Genomic DNA, 27,691 nt, shown 5'->3' with positions numbered 1-27,691 from the left:
CATTTAGTTAGACAACAAGAACTTTTTGTGTTTTTTACATGCTTAATATACATTTTAGTATAAAATCTGACTTTAAAAAATATATATATTATTTTTTATTACTAATTCAATTAGGAAGCAAAGACATTTTTAGTGTTTTTTTTACAAGCTTAATACACATTTTAGTATAAAATCTGACTTTTTTATGATTAATTATTATTATATACTTATTTTATTATTAGGGATGCACCGATCCGACTTTTTCTTTTTTTTTTCTTCTTTTTTTTTCTTCAATATATTTATCAAACAAGTTACCAAACATTATAAACATATTACGTGCAAAGTCCTGCATGAATTCAAAATAAAACAGCAGCTGAGAATAAACTAATACAAAGTTGGTCAAATAGCAACTTGGTCATACATACAAATAATATAACATTGTAAACATGTACTGTAGTGCAGTGTTACATCACTCCGCTCACATACTCTGTGCCGCATAGAGATTTCCAGCCACGTGGTAAAGTTGCGTTTTTGAAGTTTTCTATATTATTATTTATTCTTTATATATTTGTTCATTATTCGTTTACTTTACCACTTTGACTTTGCATGTTCTGGTTTTGCGCAGCAGAGCTGCCTGCCCTGCTCTCTATTTTTTGTTCGAAATGCCTTTGTTCTGAGATGGTGATAATAAACTTTAAATCTAACATTGTGATATATTTAACCTTATTGCTTTTATAAAACGGTTACCACACAATAAAAATATTAAAATCAAAAATATATATTAATTTATATATATTAAGTTGTACGTTTTCATAAAGTAAAATCATTAACTGCCTTCCGCTGTAAAAAGTAGTCCCTAACTGCTGCAGCTGTGTTTACGTTGCTAAGGGTGGTTGCTAAGGGGGTTCAATGATACACAAAACCGTTGAGTGAAGCGGTCATAGCAGTGCCGTATCATGAATACGACACAGCTGCTGACCAATCAGAATTGAGGAATGGAACTAACCGTTTTATAATGATGTTTGTTTTATATCTGTGGATTGTATAGACCTTTCTCACAACTTCCGTATTTTGCGCCGGAAATACGTAATTGCTGTGTAAACCTATTTCCGCCCCAGTATGCCGGTAACCAGTTAAACAACGTGAAAAACGCTTAACGTGGCTTAATGTATGTAAAAAACGACCAGGAAACCCCAAGTTTCTGTCAAACCTTACGTGGAACAAACATTAAGTACTATCAAAAGAACGAGCCCTTATTCCACAGATAAAGTGAATAATATCACGTTAAGCGTTTTCTCCCCCATAGAAGCCCATTATAAGGAAACAGCTTAACGTGGTTTACGTACCTCAGCAGCGACCAGGGAAAACCAAACTTATGTTAAATTTCACTTATAATAAATACTTGCTGCTGTTAAAAGAACGAGCTCTCATTCAGCATATAAAGTGATCGCCCCCCATAGAAGTCCATTATAACAAACCATGTTAAGCTTTTTCCTTAATGGAGTTCTATAGGGAGAAAAGCGTGATATTATTCACTTTATATGCGCAATAAGAGCTCATTCTTTTGACAGCAGAAAGTGTTTATTATAAGTAAAATTTTAAGCTACGTTAAGCTTTTTTTTGTATAATGGACTTCTATGGGGGGCGATCACTTTATATGCTGAATGAGAGCTCGTTCTTTTGAGAACAGAAAGTGTTTATTATAAGTGAAATTTAACAGAAGTTTGGTTTTCCCTGGTCGCTGTTAAGGTAAGTTAAACCAAGCTGTTTCCTTATAATGGGCTTCTATGGGGGAGAAAACGCTTAACGTGATATTATGCACTTTATCTGTGGAATAAGGGCTCGTTCTTTTGATAGTAGTTAGTGTTTGTTCCAAGTAAGGTATGACAGAAATTTGGGGTTTCCTGGTCGTTTTTTTACGTACGTTAAGCCACGTTAAGCGTGTATAAACGCGGATAAACTCTTAGTGGAAAAATGTATATCCTTTATCCAATTTGTTCCTCTTTGTGACGGAGTTTTTGTAAACGACTCTTATGAGGTCGGCAAAAAGGTTTCTTTGGCAAACCAGCGAGGGAAGTTGTGTAGACGCTCTCCATTTCAATTTTAAATTACCCGGCTTTCTGCTGTGTTGACATTACACAGGAAGTCTGCATACCCTGCGATTGCGTATTTCCGGTTTCTGTGAAAAAGGTCTATTGTAGATAGTCAAGTGTTGATTTGATATATGGGTTAAATTGAGTAAAGTCACTGTGGACTACATACCGCTTGGATATCGATGTCACTTAAAAAACTAAAACTTACATTTAAAAAACAAACCAAAAAAATTCTAAACATTTCTCTAAATTATTCTGATAAAAAAACAAAATGAAAAAACATAAACTTTCTATTAAATACTAATTGGTCTATTTTAACGGCTGTAACAGTATAAGCTGTTTGGCGGAAAAAAAGACGGGCTTCGGGTCGGACTCGGGCCAAAAATTTTGATAATCTGTCGGACAAGGGCCGGGCTACAGCCTGTGCGTCTCGGGCCAGGGCCGGGCTAGGGCTTAGATTTAAGGCCCGTGCAGGTCTCTACAGTCACTGGCTGTGACGGAGGAAGAAAAAAAAAAAGAGAGGAAAAAAACTACAAAAAAGCTATTTTTTCAATATCGGGGCAGATATCCGATCCTAATATCGGATCGGTGCACCCCTATTTATTATTATTGATGGAATTGATAATTTTATTAAAAACAAACACTTTAAATGTATCTAAGTGTCTTAAAAACAGGATCCTCTGTAGTGAATGGGTGCCGTCAGAATGAGAGGTCAAACAGCTAATAAAAACTTCAACAACAAACACTTTAAATGTCTCTAAGCGTCAGTTTTCATCAGTTTAATGCATTTTTGTAGAATTAACTCTTAAAAACAATTATGAAATTTCTCAGATCCTCTGCATTTAGTGAATGGGTGCCGTCAGAATGAGAGTCCAAACAGCTAATTAAAAACATCAACAACTAACAAACACTTTAAATGTCTCTAAGTGTCGGTTTTATTCAGTTTAATGCATTTTTATAGAATAAACACTTAAAAACAATTATGAAATTTCTCAGGTCCTCTGCATTTAGTGAATGGGTGCCGTCAGAATGAGAGGTCAAACAGCTAATAAAAACTTCAACAACAAACACTTTAAATGTCTCTAAGCGTCAGTTTTCATCAGTTTAATGCATTTTTGTAGAATTAACTCTTAAAAACAAATTATAAAATTTCTCAGATCCTTGTGATGTTTTTTTTAGCTGTTCGGACTCTCATTCTTACGGCACCCATTCACTGCAGAGGATCTGAGAAATTTCATAATTGTTTTTAAGGGTTAATTCTACAAAAATGCATTAAACTGATTAAAACTGACACTTAGAGACATTTAAAATGTTTGTTGATGTTTTTATCAGCCGTTTTGACTCTCATTCTGACGGCACCCATTCACTGCAGAGGATCTGAGAAATTTCATAATTGTTTTTAAGAGTAGTTTGTTCTACAAAAATGCATTAAACCGATGAAAACTGACACTTAGAGACATTTAAAGTGTTTGTTTTTTGTTTTTATCAGCCGTTTGGACTCTCATTCTGACGGCACCCATTTACTACATGCAGAGGATCTGAGAAATTACTAATTGTTTTTATGAGTTTATTCTACAAAAATGCATTTAACTGATTAAAACCGACACTTAGAGACTTTTAAAGTCTTTGTTAGTTGTTGATGTTTTTTATCAGCTGTTCGGACTCTCATTCTGACGGCACCCATTCACTGCAGAGGATCCGAGAAATTTCAAAATTGTTTTTGAGAGTTTGTTCTACAAAAATGCATTAAACTGATTAAAACTGATACTTAGAGACACTTAAAGTGTTTGTTAGTTGTTGATGTTTTTATCAGCCGTTTGGACTCTCATTCTGACGGAACCATTTTTTATTACATGCAGAGGATCTGAGAAATTTCTAATTGTTTTTATGAGTTTATTCTACAAAAATGCATTTAACTGATTAAAACTGACGCTTAGAGACACTTAAAGTTTTTGTTCCTGATGTTTTTATCAGCTGTTTGGACTCTCATTCTGACAGCACCCATTCACTACAGATGACCCGAGAAATTTCTGAATTGTTTTTAAGATTATTCTACAAAACTGATTAAAGCTAACACGTAGAGACACTTAAAGTGTTTGTTAGTTGTTGATGTTTTTATCAGCTGTTCAGACTCTTTTTCTGACGGCGCCCATTCACCACAGAGGATCCGAGAAATTTCAAAACTGTTTTTGAGAGTTTGTTCTACAAAAATGCATTAAACTGATTAAAACTGTCACTTAGAGACACTTAAAGTGTTTGTTAGTTGTTGATGTTTTTATCAGCCGTTTTCTGACGGCACCCATTCACTGCATGCAGAGGATAATTTAGTGAGCAAGTGATGTGTTTCTGCTTTGCTCATTTTCCAGTGTGCCAACGTGATTGAGCTGCCAAGCAATCCGCAACCTAATTACATCAGTAATAATTTGTCAAATCTTGGACAATGCTCCAGTCTTGGAGGATCAACCGAAAAAGCTCGTATTTCTGTTGGCAGAGACTCAGTCAGAATTCCCCCGTCTGAATACCTGGAAGTGTCCTTGTAAACAGGCGTCTTACTGAAGTACAAACTCTCAGTAAAGTGCAGCACTCTGGAGAGATTGGGTCTACTATGAATCACATGATGTTTTGTTTGCAAACGCTGCCAAATGTTTTTGCGTAAGTGTTGCGCATCAGGGCTGGTCAAATGAGCAGGATCTGGGGATGTTTGTGGTCCCGCAGTGTGTGGTTGACGGCATATGGTTTGAATCTGTGCGCTGATGTGAATGAGGTGTCTGAAACACATGCTCACCAGGTACTACATTTGTCATTTCCTCATTCTGATGACGTGGATGGCTGTTCTCAGCTCAGCTCTGGATCCAATGAGAGACACAATCACACCAAAACAATACCTTTTCCCATGTGTTTTGTAATAAAAAGTCATTAGCTTTTATCTGAAGCAACTTACGGTGTGTTAAAGAACACTTAAAACATGGTTTAAGTCAAATTAAATCTATTTTTTATACATATTACTTGTTACATCTTACATCAACGTCTTCATTAGAGCTATCTATCTAACCAAGCCTAGCAACTACAATCATGTTAGAAACATGCTAATAACTTGCTAATCATGCTAACAACAGGTTACTAATGCTAACATCATGCTAGCGACATTCGAATAATGCTAGCAACATGTTAGTAACAGGCTAATCATGTTAGAAACATGCTAACAACATGCTAATCATGATAGCTACATAATAGCAACATGCTAATCATTCTAGAAACATGCTAGAAACATGTTAACAACATGTTAATCATGCTAGTAACTTGAAAATCATGCTAGTAATGCTAACATAATGTTAACAACATTCTAATCATGCTAGCTACATGGTTTTGGTTTTGAAAGAAGCCTCTTCTGTTCACCAAGGCTGCATTTATTCGACCAAAAATGCAGTAAAATTTTAAAATATTATTGCAATTTAAAATAACTGTTTCTATTTAAATATATTTTAAAATGTAATTTATTTCTGTGATCAAAGCTGTATTTTCAGCATCATTACTCCAGTCTTCAGTCTCACATGATCCTTCAGAAACCATTCTAATATGCTGACAGATTGAATAATATCCTTGTGTTGTTTTCTCAGGTTCATCATGGGAGAGATCAATACGACAATTGGGCTTTGAAAGGTAAGGATTTGTTTCTTCATCTTCTTCTTCTTCAGATTAGAGAGCTGGACTCATTTGTGTGAATGTTGGCAACACCAAACGCATTGTTCGCTTTGCAAGAGTGTGTGGTGTTTTCTTTGGAGGTTCTGAGCGGCCTAGATGTGCGTCAGACGGAAGATCCATCAGATCGCAGCAAGAAACAGAATATTAAATAACAAAATAATGCATTTGAAAACAATAAAGATGATAAAACATGATCAGGGCCGGTCCATCTGTCCCTCCTCACGTAATACATGACAGAACAATGAAAGATACCGGGGTAATATTGTTCATAAAAGGAGAAAAACAGTATCTTGGTTTTGTCATCCAACCACAGCGCTTGTTGAAATAGGCACTTTAATGATGCCGTTTATCAACTAAAATGCATTAAGATGCCAAAAAAAAATCTTTTTGAGGGTTTGGAGGCTTCGAAATGACACAAACTGCCAGGTTTAGGTTAGTACAATAGCTAAATGCTGATTCTTTTCTTTAAAAAAAAAGAAGTATACACTGTAGCATATTTTTGTAAAAGACTACTTATTATACAAATGATATACTTAAGTGCAAAATTGCAATACACAAATGTCATTTGCAATAAATTTACACACAGTTTAGATTGATGTTCAAATAAAAAAAGCTGAATTTTAGAGTGCTTTTTTGACCCACTTAAGTAGGACTTAAGTATATCTCTATATGGGTCAAAGACATTTTATGGCTCAAAATTTGAATTACTTAAAAATTAAGTAAAGATCATTTTCCATGAAGATATTTTGTGAAATTCTTAACATGAATATATCAAAACTCAACGTTAAGATGTCCACGTCAAAAGAAATGTACAAAAGTGATTTTATGTCTATAAATGTTAGTAAAGTGTCTACTTTTAAGGTTTCAAATAAGTTTTTGAAGAATAAAATGTCAAAATTTGGTTGAAATAATGTTACATTGTCATTCAGTGTAACAATATTTATGTGAAAGTTCAAACAACATGTGTATTCTGACTTGTACATGTTAAAATATCTAAAAGAATAAAGGAGCATATTAAATTTGACTGTGTTTTAAATGAGTAAAAAATTCTTACTGACAAATGGGCAAAACCTAGGATAGTTATGTAGATAACTAATTAGTATTTGGGGCGAAAGTAATTCATCTTTTAATATTTTAATAAAAAATAGATTTTTGTTGTAAATATACACTGAATGACATTTTAGTGGGTGTCTTCTGTAAATTAGAGAAAAAATGTATGATATTTATTTTTTGCTCTGAAAAACAAAAACAAAAATGCAATTAAATTAAACAGAAAACTTTAAAAGATTTTTTTGGAAAAACAACAATTTGAAGCAGTATTACACTTTTTGTTTTAATGCTTAAACCCTTTTTCGTCTTTGACCCATAAATCACTTCATAATTACTTCTGATGTCTTTGAAATATGTGACCCTGGAGCACAAAACCAGTCTTAAGTCGCTGGGGTATATTTGTAGCAATAGCCAAAAATACATTGTATGGGTCAAAATTATAGATTTTTCTTTTATGCCAAAAATCATTAAGTAAAGATCATGTTCCATGAAGATTGTTTGTAAAATTCCTACTATAAATATATCAAAATGTAATTTTTGATTAGTAATATGCATTGTTAAGAACTTAATTTGGACAACTTTAAAGGTGATTTTCTCAGTATTTTGATTTTTTTGCATCCTCAGATTCCTGGTTTTCAAATAGATGTATCTCGGCCAAATATTGTCCTATCCTAACAAACCCTACATCAATAGAAAGCTTATTTATTGAGCTTCCATATGTTGTATACATCTCAGTTTTGTAAAATTTTACCTTATGACTGGTTTTGTGGTCCAGGGTCACATATGGTTAAAACCCTACTGAATGTACGGACAAGCATGTTTTTGTTGCTGTTAAAACTCGTATGTCATATATTTAAATATATACATAGTAACACTAACGCAATTTAGTACAATTAAAATGTATTTTAATGTAAGTCAACACATCAAAATAAGTGTACTTCTTTAAAGCACAACAAAAGTTGATAAAAGTAAAAGTTTTACTTTGACATCATTACAAAGTATACTTTTTAAAATGTTTGATAAGTGTCTCTGTTTAAGTGTTCAATAGCCAAAAATACATTTTATGGGTCAAAATGTTTCTTTTATGCCAAAAATCATTACAATATTGAGTAAAGATAATGTTCCATGAAGATATTTTGTACATTTCCTACTGTAAAGATATCAAAACATAATTTTTGATTAGTAATATGCATTGCAAAGAGTTTTCGTTGTACAAATTTAAAGATGATTTTATCAGAAGAAAATCTTTTTGATTTTTTTGCACCCTCAGATTCCAGTTTTTTTTTTTTTAAATAGTTGTATCTCAGCCAAATATTAGGTTATTCATTATTATTTATTTGTGATGTATAAATCTCAATAAAAAAAAAGACCCTTATGACTGGTTTTGTAGTCCAGGGTTAATTTACTTTACCTGTGTGTACACTAAAAAGTGCACATTCAATAAGATTAAGTGCACTTTTTTTTTTTTTTGCTTTAGTGAGAATAGAACTGTTTGCTCTTATATAATGTTAAAGTTCAAAGCCAAAATGGTTTCTTAAATAAATAAATTCATTATCCTTCTAGACGCATTATATTCTGCATGCAGACCCATTGACTGTTGGCAGTGGACTGTGGCACCAGCCGAAATTCAGCTTGTGTGATTGATTTAGTCATTAGGACGTTGTGGGTGGCATCATTCGAACTAGTCCCACTTTTCTGTTTCATCTTTCTAATCACATTTGTTAGTCGTCTTTGTAAGCGTCCGGTATCTGTGAGCCGTCTAGCGGCGGGCGTCTGGGAAGCAGGTGACTGACGCTGCCGAATGCTAATCAGACAGCAGCGACTGCGCTCGAGAAAGAAATAAAGATGGCGTCAGCGAGCGCGCAGACTCTGGCAGCGCTCCACACCACCGTGGACTACAAACAAACTAGTGTGCAAAAGGAAAGAGCGTTTGGTTACCATCTCTCACGCATACGAGCGTTTCTCCAGCTAGGAGTGCTTTTATTTCCCAGGGGTTGATTTTTATTAAAACGAACAGATTTCCTTTTTCTTTTCATTATATAAAGGTCACTGTAAACTTGGAAAGCTGCTCTGTTGACATTTGTTTGTGCTACTTTTCAAAAGCCTTTTATTTATAGATTCTATTGTTTTACTTATGACTCAAACATTCTGTCTAGATGACTATTCGTGGAGTAAAATTTCAAGCATTGCATTTTCAAAACAACGATAATCCAAACAAATAGTGAACATTTTTTTCCTCAGATTTATTGATTTATTTATCTGCAATTTTGTCAATGATACAAAAAGTGAGAAGTAATATTTAAGTGTGTGTATTTTGGGTAAATAAAAAAACTTTTATCCACTTATATATGAAGTGATTGCATAGCTGACAGTGTAGCTAATGTGTGGTAACCTGGCAGACTGTTGAATATTTGGCTAGATTTACAAACAGCGTGTTTCACAATTACTGCATTAGTGATTTTGAGTTTTAAGGCCGGCATTTGAGTTTCATTGGTCCAGTTGGCAGAGGCCGGATCATCACAAACGCTTTGGAGAAGAGCATCTGAATAATGAGTCTGCTCACAACAGCTGGAAGCGGTTAAAGCAGGCATGTTAGTGGTGATCTGTGTGATGTGAGTGACAGACAGCTGTAATTTACCTGACTGTAGAGGAAAAGCAGTGAAGTCTGGAAGTTTAGCACAAACCATATGTGCTATGAGCCAGATTACATAATAATGCCTTGTGCAGCTGCTGTGACAACTGCAATTCAATGGCATGAATGTGTGTACGGCATTACCGTAACCTAATCTAACACTTGCATAAGAACAAGATAAAATCACTTAGCACACACCTTAGCAACTGCATAGCAATACCTTGGCAACCGTCTACAACACCTTTGCAACTGTATAGCAACATACTAAAAAACTCAGGTAACTTCAGCAGCTTCATAGCAACTCTTTGGCCACTATCTACAACATCCTAATGTCTGCATAGCAACACACTAAAACAGTGAGCACAAAACATAGCAATGCACTAAAGCATCCCACATTTTAGAACACTTTAACAACTGCATAGCAATGGCTTGGCAACTATCTGCAACAAACTAAAACACTTAACACTTTAAAACACTAAAACGGCATAGCAACGCCTTAGTAATCATCTACAACACCCTAGTAACTACATAGCAATGTATTAAAACTCTCAACACTTTAACAACTGCAAAGCAACACCTTAGCAACCATCTACAACACCCTAGTAACTGCACAGCAATGTATTAAAACTCAACACTTTAACAACTGCATAGCAACACCTTAGCAACCATCTACAACACCCTAACAACTGCATAGCAACACCCTGGCAACCATATACAACACCCAAGCAACTGCATAGCATTACACTAAAGCATTCAACACTTTAGAACCCTTTAACAACTGCATAACATTGCCTTAGCAACCATCTACAACACCCTAGCAACTACATATCAATGTATTAAAACTCTCAACACTTTAACAACTACATAGCAACACCTTAGCAACCATCTACAACGCCCTAGTAACTACATAGCAATGTATTAAAACTCTCAACACTTTAACAACTGCATAGCAACACCTTAGCAACCATCTACAACACCCTAGTAACTACGTAGCAATGTATTAAAAGTCTCAACACTTTAACAACTGCATAGCAACACTTTAGCAATCATCTACACCACCTTAAAAACTGCATAGCAACATGTTTAAACACAATTAAGCAACTGTGTAGCAACACCTTAGCAACCATCCAGAACACCCTAACAACTACATAGCGACACGACACCAACTGCATAGCAACACCTTGGCAACCAGATACAGCACCTAAGCAACTGCATAACATTGTCTTAGCAAACATCTACAACACCTTAGCAACTGCATAACAACATGTCTAAACACAATTTAGCAACTGGGTAGCAATGCTTAGTAAAAACAGCAACACACTAAAACACCCACAACACCAACTGTATAGCAACACCTTGGCAACCATCCACAACACCCTAACACCTACATAGCAACACACTAAAACACTCAACACTTTAGAACACTTTGACAAGTGCATAACACCTTGGCAACCATCAACAACACCCTTACAACTACAGAGCAAAACACTCAACACTTTAGAATACTCTAACAAGTGCATAGCAACACCTTGGCAACCATCAGCAACACCCTAACAACTACATAGGAAAACACTAAAACACATAACACTTTAGAACACTTTGACAAGTGCATAGCAACACCTTGGCAACCATCAGCAACACCCTAACATCTACATAGCAACACACTAAAACACTCAACACTTTAGCGCAGTTTAACAAGTGCATATCAACATCTTGACAACCATACACAACACCCTAACAGCTACATAGCAACAGATTAAAGCACTTAACATTTTAGAACACTTAGCACACCCTAGCAACCACATAGTAACTCTCTAAAACTCCCAAAACACTTTACCACAACACCCTAACACCCTACAGCATCCTAGCAACACACTAAAACACTCAGACGACTTTAGAAAATGCATAGCAACACCCCTGCAACTATTAACAACACCCTAACAACTACATAGCCTCACTCTAAAACTCTTAGAACACCTTACCAACTGTTTAAGTACACTTTGGCAACCACCCTCAATACCCTAACAACTACATAGCAACACACCAAACACTCAACACATTAGAACACTTTAACAACTGCATCGCAACGCCTTAGCAACCATCTACAACACTATAGAAACTAGATGAAAACATGTCAAAACACTCAGAAAACTTTGCAACTGCATAGTAGTTCATTGGCAACCATCTGCAATGCCCTAAGAACTGCATAGCAACAGATTAAAACATTCAACACTTTAGAACACTTTAACAAGTGCATAGCAACACCCTAGCAACCACATAGTAACACTCTAAAACTCCCAAAACATGTTACTTACTGTATAACAACACCTTGGCAACCATACACAACACCCTAGCAGCTACATAGCAACAGAATAAAACACTCAACACTTTAAAACACTTTTACAAGTGCACAGCAACACATTAGCAACTACATAGCAACAGACTAAAACACTCAGCACTTTAGAACACTTTAACAAGTGCATAGCAACACCTTGGCAACCATCCACAACACTCTATCATCGTCACTGCAAGGTGTCACTCACATTTTCTTCAGATCTCCAGATTTGTAAATCCTGTGAACCTTGAAAGGAAAAGCTGGGCTTCCATACAATACACTGGTACAATAAAATGTTGGAACGTAATGAAAATGAACAATGTGTATGTAATCTAGGAAGGCATGTAGAGCACGCTACTGTATAAAAGGCTCACGTTGGCTCCGAGCGCAAGGAATGTCGTGTGGAGCGGGAATAGCATGACGGTTTATTTCAGAGACGTGGAGCTCTAATCAGATTCATGTGCTCTTAAGCTTTGTTTGCTTTATCATATCAACATTTCGTTTCTGCTGCTAAACTCCGTGCAGTATTGTCCAAACTTTATCAGTTTCCTTCGATTTTAACAGACGGGTTTACAAGCAGGTTTTCCAACCCAAACAAGGTTTTGTTTAGTCTAACGTGTGTCAAGAAACACTTACAAATTACGGTTGCAACAGCCATTTACATTTCTCAGTGTCTGTTCTTTTCCATCATTTACCAATATAGATGATTGTTCGTGTGACGTTCTCTGATACACCGTATCTGACCGCACTTCCCACATAACTTCCTCTGGTAATTTGTCACTAATGAGGCCAACGAGCCGTGAAATGTGCGAGCTCATGTCAAAATAATCCTTTGTGTGTTTTCTATTTAAATTGGACTCGCGCAGCATAAATCTGCGATTAAGCCCAACCATTAAAACACAAGGGAGATCCAAACAGCCGCTTCATTATGAGCTTCGCCACACGAAGCCTGAATCGCACCACTGTGCCGCGTGTTGCTCTTGGACAGAAGAAAGCCAAGCGTCTTTGGATGCGACCCTCCCAGCATGCACCGCTCTGCGCTTGGGCCCGCTGTTATTTTCTGTACAAATAATTAGGGTGTAATTGTGAGGTCCGTGTGGTTTATTAGGAGGACGAACGAGTTGGAGTTAGTTATCAGAGGAGGAGGCGGGTTTATCGTTCTTGTGGACTAACCTCGCTTGACTTTAGAGTACAACAACAAGTCATTTATAGAAACAAACTAGCATGACTCAGTGGAGAATGAAGTGTACATATGATTCATGGCTTCCACTCCACTTTCGGCCCTTTCCAAGCCGTTCTGTCCGCAGCGGATTTGGCTTCTCGTCGACTCGCTGGGCAAACAGAAAGGTTCAGTGATTCAGCCTCACTGCCTCCATTGTGTTTGAAACGGGACAAAACAGTCATCTTCAGCTCAACTAAAGCGTTTGGGTGGTGCTCTGTTAACTTTATGTTTGTAGGTTATTGTCCTGGTTCAGACGGACGTCATATGAAAACCATATAATTTTCAGAAATGCATTCTGACAAATGAGAGATCAGAAGTTGATCAAAAATATGCACAGTACATTTTATAGACGTCATGTGTCACCAGAAACACTTAACTGCAATTATTTTGTAACTGTATGTATTTAAAGTTGTTTTCAAATTTATTTATTTATTTACCAACTTGGGTTGTCTATTCTTTTTTTTTTAATCTAAAATGCAGTAAAATTATGAAATTTTTTTGCAATTTAAAATAGCTGTTTTCTATGTGAATATCTGTTAAAATGTAATTTATTCCTGTGATCAAAGTTGAATTTTTAGCATCATTACTCTAGCCTTAAGTGTCACATGATTCTTCAGAAATCATTCTAATATGCTGATTTGAATTATTCAATGTTGAAAACAAATATTTTTGTGAAAACTGTCATAGATTTTTTTTTTTTTTTAGGTTTCGCAGATGAATAGAAACTTCAAAATAACAGCATTTATTTAAAATAGAAATCTTTTGTAACATTATAAATGTCTTGTACTGTCACTTTTTATCAATTTAATAAATCCTTGCTGAATAAAAAACATTAATTTCATTTAAAAAATGGTCCTGACCCCTACATTTGTTCATGGTAATGTTTATGGGTCAAAGACGTTAAAATAAATAAATAAAGTGTCTACTTTTAAGGTTTCAAATGTTTTTGAAGAATAAAATGTCAAAACTTGGTTGAAATAATGTTAAATTGTCATTCAGTGTAACACTATTTATGTAAAAGTTCAAACAACTGACTTGTACATATTAAAATATATAAAAGAATAAGGGAGCATGTACAATTTTACAGTTTTAAATGAGTAAACATTCTTACTGACAAATGGCCAAAACCTAGGATAGTTAGGTAGATAACTAATTAGTATTTGGGTGAAAGTTATTCATCTTTTAATATGTCATAAGTTGATTTTTGTTGTAAATAAGCATGACAAGATTGTTACACTAAATGACATTTCAGTGGGTGTCTTCTGTAAATTAGGGAAAAATGTAAGATATTTATTTTATGCTCAAAAACACACACACAAAAAAAATACAAAACTTTTAAATATATTTTTTTGGAAAAAACCCAACAATTTACAGCAGTGTTACACTAAACCCTTTTCCGTCTTTGACCCATATTTAAATTAAATGACGCATGAACATTTGAGACGTTTGCTTGGAGAAATAAACAAATCAGAGACTGCAGGCTTTAACCATGACATTGCTTTTTTCAGTGTGCAAAAACATTAATCTCATTTCATTTGGAGTTAAAAAATGCTCTGAAAAAGAGTCTAGATCTGGAGAAATTAAGAAGATAAATCACAGCCTTTGAAATTGACACATTACAAATCATATGTGTTTTTCTAATAACAATAATATCTCTTTTTGATTTCCTAAATATATAAAATCCAATGTTAATAGAGCACATCTGAGAGAAAATTCTGTTTAAAACCCTCTCTCACTTTCTGCTGACCTACTGTATCTCAGTGTGGCTTTTTCTGATTGTCTGAAGTGACACAGAACAGCCTCAGTGCTACTGCAGCAAATACTGTAACCGTTCTGCATCCCATCATGCATCACAGAAGGCCTTGTTGTAGCACATAGCTGTCCTACACTGCTGAACAGCTTTTGTAAGTCTGATGACAGACGTTTCCCATTACGGATCTTACTGAGAGATGAGATTGGATTACTCAACAAGCAGATGGCCTGCTGGACCTTTGAAATGCGTTTAGTTTAGTTGAGTTAATTCAGTAGAACACTAAAGATCCTTCACTGCGAAAACCTGTCGTGATGCTCCAGATCCCCGTCTTTTACAGTATTATCAGTGCCATCAGGACGGCAATGGAGTCCCTGCAAAACAGATTATGAAGCTTAAAATGCAGACACGGATGTGGGTCAGTCTAAATTCCATGTCCACTGTTTGTAATTATATTTTCTCTAATGATTTTCACATTAAGAGAATGTGTGCTATATTTTGTGCACCCTGTTTTTTTTTCAGTATGTTTGAAATTGCCTTCCTTCAAATTTTTGCAGTGTGCACGTTTTCAGTCAAAAGTTTACATACACCTTGCAGAATCTGCCAAATGTTAATTATTTTACAAAAATAAGAGAGATCATACACGATGCATGTTATTTTTTTATTTAGTACTGACCTGAAAAATATATTTTACATAAAAGATGTTTACATATAAAAAATAATAGTTAAATAAAATATTTTTTAAAATTACTTGATTCTTAATACTGTGGTGTTACCTGAATGATCCACAGCTGTGTTTTTTATTTTTATTTAGTGATAGTTGTTCATGAGTCCCTAGTTTGTCCTGAACAGTTAAACTGCCTGCTGTTCTTCAGAAAAATCCTTCAGCTCCCACTAATTCTTTAGTTTTTCAGCATTTTTGTGTATTTGAACCCTTTCCAACAATGACTGTATGATTTTGAGATCCATCTTTTCACACTGAGGACAACTGAGGGACTCATATGCAACTATTACAGAAGGTTCAAACACTCACTGATGCTCCAGAAGGAAAAACATGCATTAAGAGCCGGGGGTGAAAACTTTTGGAATTTGAAGGTAAGGGTAAATGTAACTTATTTTGTCATCTGGGAAACATGTAAGTAGCTTCTGAAGGGCAGTACTAAAAAAAAAAAAAAAAAAAAAAATTTAGGCAAAATAAGAAAAATGCACACATCTTCATTCTGTTCAAAAGTTTTCACCCCTGGCTCTTAATGCATTTTTTTTTTCCTTCTGGAGCATCAGTGAGCATTTGAACCTTCTGTTATAGTTGCATATGAGTCCCTCAGTTGTCCTCAGTGTGAAAAGATGGATCTCAAAATCATACAGTCATTGTTGGAAAGGGTTCAAATACACAAAAATGTTGAATAACCAAAAAATTTGTGGAACCTGAATGATTTTTCTGAAGAACAGCAGGCACAAACAAGGAACTCATGATCAACTATCACTAAACAAAAAACACAGCTGTGGATCAATCAGAGAACAACACAGTATGAAGAATCAAGAAAATGTAAACTTTTGAACAGGGTTGTTTTTATAAATTCAATCAATATATCTATCTTTCAAACTTTAAGCTTTTAAAACTACTTTAAAGTTGAATACTGTTGCATTAGGTTTTGCTTCACTGGAATTACTTATGCATCGATTAAGTCCATAACCAAAGTTATTTTATCTTGTCCATCTTGTCTTTTTTCCCAGAATTTCTTGTCTCAGCAATGTTGAAGCTTACAGAAAATGTTCTGGATAATGCACGAATAATCCTGTGAACAAAAGAGTTTTGTTTCAGAACGTTTGCAGCCCTGTCCTTTGAAATCCACGAGTTACCACCGTTTAATTTTATAGCAATATTTGTGCGCGCTATTTGCCGTATCTAATGAATCAGAAATATGTCGGTTTGGGGTTTGTTTTCTAAAAGCTTCTTTGCTTGAGTTTGTTTGGACAGTTTGTCGTTGGCGGCTCTGGGAGCAGCTGATCTCTGCTCCATTTGACTGGTATTTAAGCGTTGGAGTTGGGAAGCTGAAGGTAACGTCTAGCGCTTGGCTCCGCTTGGGTCTCTGAGATCCGCAGACTCCTGCTGAGACACCTGGTGAAACGCCAGCCAGCGTCAGCCACATTCCTCCTCCTCTGTGTTCGGCGGCGCTCATTAAAACAAAACTCTATCTTCACTCTAACCTCACCAGCGTGCGTATCAACGTCTCGGTTTGTTCTTGAATCGAATTCAATCGCTTAATTGCTCGTTCGGTGTCCAGCAGTGAAAGTAGGTTTGCTTTTACTGTGGAGTTCAATGGTTCCCATAATTCATTGCTTTTACCTAAATCAGTGCCATCTGTGGCCCTCCTCCTTTGTCTTTAGTTGCGTCTGCTCACGGTTTTCTCTTTATGAGCTCACCGAGATGAAAGGCTTCTCTGAGCAATACTGTAAACTGTTTAGATACAGCGGACGTCATTACAAAGTGCATCTGCGCCCTGAGCCAATAGAGCGCTCACACTTGGGCTGTTTTCAGCGCGTTAACCCAAACGTCTGCCACTTATTACGGTTTATGAAGCAAATATCGCACACTTCAAAGCCATTGCATCGAGGCCAGTCAGGGAAGCTGTGCTTTGAACGCAGGAGTCTACCCATACATTTATTTACCGTGTTAGGCAATCGACAACAAGGCAATTTTACACTATGTGACCCTGGTGTTTTGAAATTGATTCATACATTATAGAAGCTGAATAAATACATTTTCCATTGATGTATGATTTGTTATTATAGGACAATATTTGGCCGAGATACAACTATTTGAATATCTGAAATCTGAAAGTGCAAAAAAATCTAAATATTGAGAAAAATCGCCATTAAAGTTGTCCAAATTCAGTTCTTAGCTATGCATATTACTAGGGCTGTTGCGATTCCTTGATTCGAATCGACTATTCAATTTCATTTTGCCCACGTCGACTAACCGGCAAAATACCGGAAGTGGCGCATTTCACGGACGAGTATCCATGAAACGCATTATTAGACTGTTTTCCAAGGCTGCATTATATATTAAACCCATTTAAAAATCATAATTAAGCATAATTGTGAATTCACAAATGCTACGATTCAATTAAATAAATATAAGCGATGCAGGTTTAATATATGTGCGTCAATTATTTACATGCCTGTACGTTACATACATGCGTCTCACAGCGGCTCTGTTCACAGTACACTGTTCCACAGCAACTATCATCATTTACATGTGAGGAGCGTCTCAAACTCCATCTCTGCATGTTGTTGTGAGTTTGGGTTTATTATACCGTTCATCTAGTAATGCAACATGCGCCATTTCATCTGATTTGCAAGGTAAATCATTTATAAACCTATGCAAACTCAGGAGAAGTGTCCATTGTGATTTCAAAATAAAAGTTTTAACCGTTACTCTGAGTTTACTCATTTTGATGTCCACATATTCATTAAATTACTCTGGCTATAGCATTTTATGGTAAAGATATGGACAAATATGAATTAAATGTTGTTAATCGATATTAAATAAGCATTAGATCGCCAGTAATGTATATAAACAATCGTCATGCCGTTGGCGCCCTCTGCAGGCCTTTGTTGTAACGCGTAATGTACATTAGCTCTATAGTTTATAATACGTTATGTATTTCAACAGTTTTGTTTTTTAATTTGAACTAATTATTATTGCATTAGTGCTATTATATATGTATTTTAAATAATTTCAAAGGCATTAAATTTTTATTACCACAAAAAAGCCTAATTATAATAGAGCCCTATGAAATCCATTTAAATTTATTCATTTATTTATTTTTTTTAATCAAAAAGCCTGTCTAATTAATTGAGTTTTACAGTTTTATTTTTACCAAATTCTTTTCCTTTACTTTTCTGGATTCCATTTTAATGGTTCCATTAAAAATTAATACTCAAAAACATCTGCAATTAATTGATTTTATTAAAATAAAATGTTCTTAAGTAAAATTGTTGATTTTTTGTGTGTGAGAAATAGTTGTTTAGATTAATCGATTATTCAATAAATTAGTCGATAGATTAATCAATATAAAAAAAATAGTCGTTAGTGGCAGCCCTACATTTTACTAATCAAAAATGTCATTTTGATATACTTACAGTAGGACATTTATAAAATATATTCATGGAACATGAACTTTACATAATATCCTAATGATTTCTCTGTTTTATCTGATAACATTCAATACAGATTGAAAACTCTTCAAAAGTCAGGTAAAATATGATTTATTTTACTTTGGCGCTGTTCAATCAAAAAGCGTAGTTTCTGTCCAGATACACTTTTTAAAATAATACATTATTTTTAACGTTTAATTTAATCTTGATATTTAAAATGTTTTAAATGTGACATTAAAATTATGGCAATTCAATGATTGAAAAAGCATGTTTTTTTTCTATTGTTTTCAAGGTCGACTAGTAGGAGCTGTTCCGTTTAGTCGACTAGTCCCGCACATCCCTAGTTTTATTATAGAAAAAAATTAAGTAACCATGTTTTTTGGCAAATTGATTACCATTTATATAACCATAGTTTTACAAACACCATGGTTAACCTATAGATAGAGTAGAAAAACATTTTTATTTTTGTAAGGGTTTTGCTTTGAAATCAGTGCATGCTAGGTCATTCTATGTTGTAAACCAACAAAAATAACAAAAATCTGAAATCTGAGAGTTTTATATATCTAGACTGTTCTACTTTAGTGACCCAGGACCACAAAACCAGTCATCAGAATATTTTTTTTTCAAAATGAGATTTATACATCTTCTGAAAGCTGAATAAATAAGCATTGGTGTGTGGTTTGTTAGGATAGGACAATATTTGGCTGAGATGCAACTATTTGAAAATCTGCAATCTGAGGGTGCAAAAAATTCAAAATATTAAGAAAATCACCTTTAAAGTTGTCCTAATGAAGTTCTTAGCAATGCATATTAGTAATTAAAAATTTTGATATATTTATGGTAAGAAATGTACAAAAAATCCTCATCAAACATGATCTTTACTCAATATCCTAATGATTTTTGGCAAGAAAAAGAAAAAATCTATCATATTGACCCATGCCAAAACATCTCTTAAAACATCTGACTCATTATTAAGATTTAATGTTACCTGTTTGGGAAGCTTGTTTATTGTAATTGAGTCAACCTGTTATAGTTCAATGATTGAATTGCATCTAACTAGCAGTACGCCGTGATATAATGTTAAAATACACATACATTTGTTGTTGATGTTGTTGTTTAAATAATCAAGTAGCACTTATTTTGCCATATTTTCCTAAATCATATTGCATATATTTTGCAATATATCAGATTTATGATTTTTTTTGTTTTTTTGTAAGTGAGTCTGATTAAACACAGCTGAAGCAGCTCTCCAGCAGCTTATAAAGAGCACTGTGATCCCAAAGTTGCGCAAACATCTGCCACGTAAACCTTTAAAGATCTGAAAACGAGCGTCTTTACAGCGAGAAGTGTGGTTACGGACGTGCGAGTGTGAAACAAGTGGAGTGTCAGTTTCCAGCAGGGAGACGAGCCGCTCTCTGAACTGATGTCGTCCTGAGGCTCGAATGGGTCGGTTTCATGAAAAGTCTCTCGACTCGGAGCCGAGCGCGGAAATCAGATCCAGACGGACCAGCGCTGAGAGCGAGGATACTGGGAGTCACAGGCTTTTATTGTAGAACACAGTGTTTCTGTGTGTTTAGCAGCCACTGCAGCTGCTCAAAAAAACTCATTTCAACTTAAATGTTAGGAACCTACTCAAGCTCAGATTACAGTTTTTCTCAATTGCTAAAACACTATAACCAGTCTTTTGAACTAAAATTTCAAAACTATAATGCCATTTTTGAAAAAGCACACCCATTTCCTTAAACTATAAACACTATTCCCTGCTTTGACACATGAGTTATATTTGGTGAACTGTTACTTCAAAACTCTACACACAAATCCCTACATTTCTCAGTGCTTACACCATGAGGTCATTTAGAAAGCACAAGCATTCAATATTGTTCACTCAAGTCTGCGAAGTTTGAGCTCAATTAGCACACAATTACCCAACTGGAAACACTAGGAGTCAAAATTTAGCACACACCAATCAGAACCTTCGATGGAGATAAAAGGATAAAAGTTTTTCTCAGTCACTTTGGTGCATTTCTCAGATCAGAAATGAAATATACATTTGTCTGCAGTTTCCTACATTATCAGTTGCTATTGTCATGTTGCTTGAAATGTATTATATACTGTAGTTCTCTGTGCAATAGTCTTACCCCTCAAAACATCAAGTCATTAGCTCATCGTATAAATCATTACCTAAATGCAAAATTTTTGATCTAGTTGTCCTAAACTGTCAATCATATATTCTACACATTTCTATTAGACTTTTTGGAAATTTGCCATGAATTATTCAAGTGAATCTTGACTTTCACTAATGAAGATAATATAGATCAACCAATGATAAAGCAGTTCTCTGAAATAGATCAAAGGTACATCTCATGAACCTTCCATTGGAAAGCAAATAGACAGAGGACAACACAGGAGTTACAAATTCTGACAGTGGACTTTCTTATTTTTATTTTCACCTTTGTGCCCATATTTCTTTTTTTTTCTGTTTCACAATGACGTTGTGTGCTTTTATTTTATTTTTTATTTTTTTTGTCAGACCACTAGTACAAGTGTAACTGTGAATCCTATCCAGTCTTTTTCAATCAATATCCCACATACAGTAATGTGTAATTTTGAAGTGGAAGAGTAGGAGGTGAAAGAGGAAGAGGAGGAGGAGAAGGAGGACGATGACGACAACAACATGGAAGAGACAGGAAGGGCAAGGGAAAGAAGACAAGCAGTCTCATATATTTTAGTTGATGGGTGCCAGGGTTGGATCAGGCATGCAAGAGGATTTGACCCCTGCTGCCTGGCCAGGGCTAATTTAGCCTGTGATGCTGAAGAGGTTCTTTGGCCTGTCCCAGACCAAAGACAGGATGCTGGGCCGAATAATTATTTTGTTGTTTTTTGCTGTTTTGTACTGTACTCTACAGTGCATTAAATTAAGGAATAAAACACTTGCAAAGGAATAGATTTGTTGTGTTCATCATGTGAAAAGTTTTTTATTTGTATTGTTTTAGTAGTATTGTTTTGAATTTATCTCATCAGTGTGTAAAACTGTGTTGTAGTGTGTGTGTTTTTGAGGATTTGTGTGTCATGTCTGAAAGCAAAGTTTGGTTTTTCAGCAAGATTGAATTGTTTTGAGTGGAGAGCTTCATTTTGACCTCAATATAGGAAGTTTGGGGAAATGAGTTAGGAGTTGTGGATTTGTGTTTAGAGTTTCGCAAATAAGAGGCATAATTTCAAGAAATGTGTTTAAGCAATTGAGAAAAACTGTAAGTTGGCTTCAGAAAGCCAAATCACTGAAATGCTATTTAAACTTATTATTAGGGATGCACGATAAGAACATTTTTACCGATAGCCGATAATTAAGTCCTTCTTGTGGCCGATACCGATACCGATACGTTCATATTTTTATATGATAATTTTGTGCACCCAGGAGAATACAAAATCTGAGATAAACTAATGAAATGTATATTACTGTATATATCTGGGTCTAACAATCATAGCAAACATCAGTCCTGACTCTTCAAAAATGTTTTTATTTTTTGTGTAAGGCACCACAATTCTAAATAAATAAATAAAATGCTTTGACTTTTGTCAACCTGGAAAAAATGAAAAGTGCATCTTGGAGTAACGTCAGAGCTTCTTATTGATCATATTATGAATGTGTGCAGCAACCAAATCGTACAAGGCGGGGAATAAAACATCAGAATCGAGATAAAAACATCAACTTTTCAGAATGCCGCAAGCCCAGCGCAGGTCATGTGACACGAACCAACCAATCAGCTTCACCCGTTCCCTTAATAACACTGAAAGCACTGCCAAGGTGGAGAAACAGCTCATCAAAGCTGTACAGGAATAACCATTTTTAATAAATTTAATAACAGAGCTGCTGCAAGTGAGTCACTTGCACTCGGAAAGCAGATGCATCTCAGATAAACCAGACTGATTGATTGATTTACCAGCAAGAGTACTTTATCGGATCGGGTTTCATTTATTTATCGGAGCAATAAAAATGACATAATTTTTACCCATATCGGTCGATAATTTATCTGTCCGATAAATATCGTGCATCCCTACTTATTATTATTAAGTTGGTTTGAGAAACATGTTAGCAACTTGCTAATCATGCTAAAAACATGCTAGCTACATGCTAATCATGCTAGAAACATGTAAGCAACTTCCTAACCTGCTAATCAATCTAGAACTATGTTGGTAACATGCTAATCATGCTAACAACATGCTAGTATGCTAACAACATGCTAGTAACATGCTCATTATGGTAAAATCATGCTAACAACATGTTAGTAACATGATAATCATGCTAGCAGCATGTTTATAACTTGTTAATCGTAATAGAAACATGTTAGCAATATGCCAGTAACTTGCTAATCATGTTAAAATATTGCTGACAACATGCTAATCATGCTAGAAACATACTAACAACAAGTTAATCATGCTGGGAACATGCTAGTAACTTACTAATCATGATAAAACCATGCTAATCATATTAGCATCATGATAGAAACATTTTAGTAACTTTTTAATTATGTTAAAACATGCTAATCGTGTTAGCGACATGCTTGTGACATGTTAAATATGCTAACAACATTATATATGAGAAACATGTTAGAAACAGGCTCATCGTGCTAGAAACATGCTAGCTACATGGGTAATCATGTTAGAAACATGTTAGCAACTTTCTAATCATGTTAAAAACATGCTAACAACTTGCTGATCATGCTAGTGACATGCTAATCATGTTAAAACATGCTAATTATGCTAGCATCATGCTAAAAACATGCTAGTAGCTTGCTAATCGTAATAGAAACATGCTAGTAACTTGCTAATTATTATAACAACATGATAGTTATTTGTTACTAACATGCTAACAGCATGCTATCGGTCTATCTATCTAATACTATGCTACGCTAATCATGCTGGCATCATGATGTTAGAAACATGCTAGTAACTTGATAATCATGCTAGAATAATGCTAGCAACATGCTAGTAACATGCTAATCATGTTAAAACATGTTTATCATGCTATTGACATTAATTATGATAAAATCATGCTAAAAACATGTTAGTAACATGCTAATCATGCTAACAAAATGCTATTAATATGTTAATTATGATAAAAACAGGCTTACAACATGTAAGTAACATGCTAATCATGCTAGCAACATGCTAGTAACTTGTTAATCGTAATAGAAACATGCTAGCAACAGATTAATCATGCTATAAACATGTTAGCAAAAATTACCAATCATGTTAAAAACATACTAGCTACATGTTAATCATGCTAGAAACATTCTTAATCATGTTAAAAACATGCCAACAACAATTCTAGCAACTTGGTAATTACGCCTGAATCGTGCTAAGAACTTGCTAATCATGCTATGAACATGCTAGTAACATGCTAAAAACATGCAACAACATGTTAATCATGTTAGCAACATGCTAGTAATCATTCTAGCATCATTTTAGTAATTTGCTAATCATGCTAGAATCATGCTTGCAACATGCTAGTAACATGTTAATCATGTTAAAACATGCTAATCATGCTAGTGACATTAATTATGATAAAATCATGGTAACGACATGTTAGAAACATACTAATCATGCTAGCAAAATGCTAGTAACATGTTAATTATGATAAAGTCAGGCTAACAACATGTAAGTAACATGCTAATCATGCTAGTGACATGTTAAACATTTTAACAACATGCTAGTAATGTGCTAAATATGATAAAATCACATGTTAATCATGTTAGTAACATGCTAATCATGCTAGCAACATAATAGCGTGCTAATCGTAATAGAAACATGCTTGTAACTTGCTAATCATTATAACAACATGCTAGTTACTTGTTAATCACCTTAGTAACATGCAAACATTGTTTTCTATCTATCTATTAATCTATCTATCTATCTCTGACAGACTGTATTGCCTTCAAAACATTCAAACTTTAACCTTTTAAAACTACTTTAAATTTCAAACTGTTTCAGACTGAAAACAATCAAACTTAAAACTGTTTTAAACTTTCTGGTCCGACTTTCTCAAGCCAGCTTAGAGTTTGTCTTGACAAACTTTTTTATCTAGTTTACTTTCACTGTATATAATTGACGTATATATTTATCTTGTGTCTTTTTTTCTGTTAAAATATTTTCTCCTATCCCGGTTTAATATGCAGAGACAACTGTAAGTAAACCATGACTTCCCAAAGAGTGTAAACACTGAGGCTCTGTGGCGCTATCAAAACACTGCTCTGTGTTTGAGCGGTTCGACGTGTCAACTTCTGGCTCCAGCAGCGCTGTGATTGCAGGATTGTCTGAGCGATGGATGGAGAACTGTGTGTAAGGAGTGATTCTGTACCTAGTGTTGATTCGCACGTGTTTGTGTCGCTGCAGTGTCCGAGGCGCAGACGCCGGGAACGGCATCCGAGTGTTCATCCCGGACATCGGCATGTTCGTGGTCAGTCTGGTCACGTGGCTCCTGTGCCGCAGTCTGGAGAAACCGCCGCTGAAGGACGTGTCTCAGCACAACAGCGACTTTGAGGCGGACAATCAGGTGACAAAACAGCACACAGATGCAGTAGAACCACAATTTATTCACACACCTTCAACATTTCTCACATTATCACCGTTTGTTCGCTTGAGTTTAAAAAAATTGTAATAAAGAACTCAAGAGTTAAACCTTATCATCTTGATAATGACAGATAACTTTGAAAGAAAGGTATGGAACACTTTTATGATTTTTTTTTGTCTTGTTTCCAGCCAAAATATCTAAAAATTCTTTAAAAAAAAGAAAGGAAAATTATTTTCTTTTTTCAGAAAAAACAAGTCAAAATGAAGTGAGTTTTTGCTTAGACTAAGCAAATGGGGTAAGCAAAAAAAAATCTCATTTTGAACAGAAAACAAGGTTATTTGTCTTGTTTCAAGCAAAAATGCACTTCATTTTGACATAATTTTTACTCGTGTAGAAAATCCTTCTTGATTTAAGAATTTTTAGATATTTTGGCTAAAAACAAGACACAAAAATCTAAGAAAAGCATTTTTTTTTTTTTTGCAAAAAATGTTTTTCTTCGATTTTTTTTGTCTTGTTTCCAGCCAAAATATCTAAAAATTCTTTAAAAAAAAAAAAAAAAAAAAAAATTTTTTCAGAAAAAACAAGTCAAAATAAAGTGAGTTTTTGCTTAGAACAAGCTAAATAATCTGCCAAGGGGGTAAGAAAAAATATCTTATTTTAAACAGAAAACAAGATTATTTGTCTTGTTTCAAGCAAAAATGCACTTAATTTTGACATAATTTTTACTCGTGTAGAAAATCCTTCTTGATTTAAGAATTTTTAGATATTTTGGCTAAAAACAAGACCAAAAATCTAAGTTAGAAAAGCATTTTTTTGCAGTGTAATGTCAGATAACTTTGATGCTTTTCTTAGATTTTTTTGTCTTGTTTTTAGCCAAAATCTAAAAATTCTTTAAAAAAAATAAATGATAATTATTTTATTTTTTTTTTCAGAAAAAAACATGTCAAAATTAAGTGAGTTTTTGCTTAGAACAAGCTAAATAATCTGCCAATGGGGTATGCAAAAAAAAATAGTTTAAACAGAAAACAAGATCATTATTCTTACCTCATTGGCAGATTATTTAGCTTGTTGAAAGCAAAACTTCATTTTGGCTTGTTTTTTTCTAAAAACAAGAAAATATTTTTACTTGTCTTGAAAATCCCTCTTGATTTAAGAAGTTTTAGATATTTTGGCTTTAAACAAGACAAAAAATCTGAGGTAAGAAAAGCATTTTTTGCAGTGTAGTGATATGGCCAGAAATATTCTCAAAATATCCTTCCATAAAATTCAATATTAGTACTTATCACAGTATTAATTTCATGAACACAAAAGGAAATACTTTCCTCATGTTTTTAGACTTTAAGAAAGAATAAAAATGTTAAAAAAGTTAAAAAGTTGTTTATTGACAAGTGAACTTCACAGTGAAATATCCAATAAAATTTGTTTTATTTTTTTTCCCCAAACTCCACAACAATGATTCAGTGCAAAGGAATATTCAAAGATTCATATTGCAATTCATTAAAAAAACTATACAAATATATATATATATATATATATATAGTGATAGTTGTTCATGAATCCCTAGTTTGTCCTGAACAGTTAAACTGTCTGCTGTTCTTCAGAAAAATCCTTCAGCTCCCACAAATTCTTTGGTTTTCCAGCATTTCTGTGTATTTGAACCCTTTCCAGCAATGACTGTATGATTTTGAGATCCATCCTGATCCATATGAACCACTGAGGGACTCATATGCAACTATTACAGAAGCTTCAAACACTCACTGATGCTCCAGAAGAAAAAAACATGCATTAAGAGCCGGGGGTGAAAACTTTTGAACAGAATTAAAATGTGTGCATTTTGCTTATTTAGCCCAAATATAATACTTTTTCCTTTATTACTGCCCTTCAGAGGCTACAAAAAGAACTATAGAAGACAAAATAAGTTAAATTTACCCTGATCCTCAAATTCCAAAAGTTTTCACCCCCGTCTCATATCATACAGTCATACTTTTTTATTACTAAATAAAAAAATTACATGCATTTTGAAGGATCCCTCTTATTTTGGTAAAATAATTAACATTTTGCAGATTCCGCTGATATAGATTTGCATCTCATCTCACAGCCGTATCAATCATTGTTTGGCTCCGCATAACTTTCATCGAGCAAACACTGAGCCAGAATCTTAAAGTCCGTCTTCTTTCCTCACAGCAGGAGACTTTTTCG

General features: G+C 34.6%; 1 protein-coding gene across 1 annotated transcript in view; it reads left to right on the top strand.

Moving 5' to 3' along the window:
• The window catches only part of piezo2a (piezo-type mechanosensitive ion channel component 2a), a 235,552-nt gene that overhangs the window by 80,172 nt on the left and 127,689 nt on the right, over positions 1 to 27,691 (top strand). Inside the window, 2 exon segments of the mRNA XM_073830385.1 lie at positions 5,690 to 5,732; positions 25,315 to 25,474. Coding sequence (XP_073686486.1) covers positions 5,690 to 5,732; positions 25,315 to 25,474 — 203 coding nt within the window.

This window comes from Garra rufa, chromosome 24 (assembly GCF_049309525.1).
Source record: "Garra rufa chromosome 24, GarRuf1.0, whole genome shotgun sequence".
NCBI classification, from domain to species: domain Eukaryota; kingdom Metazoa; phylum Chordata; class Actinopteri; order Cypriniformes; family Cyprinidae; genus Garra; species Garra rufa.
The sequence above is the reverse complement of the archived record's forward strand: the minus strand, read 5'-3'. Positions and strand labels throughout refer to the sequence as shown.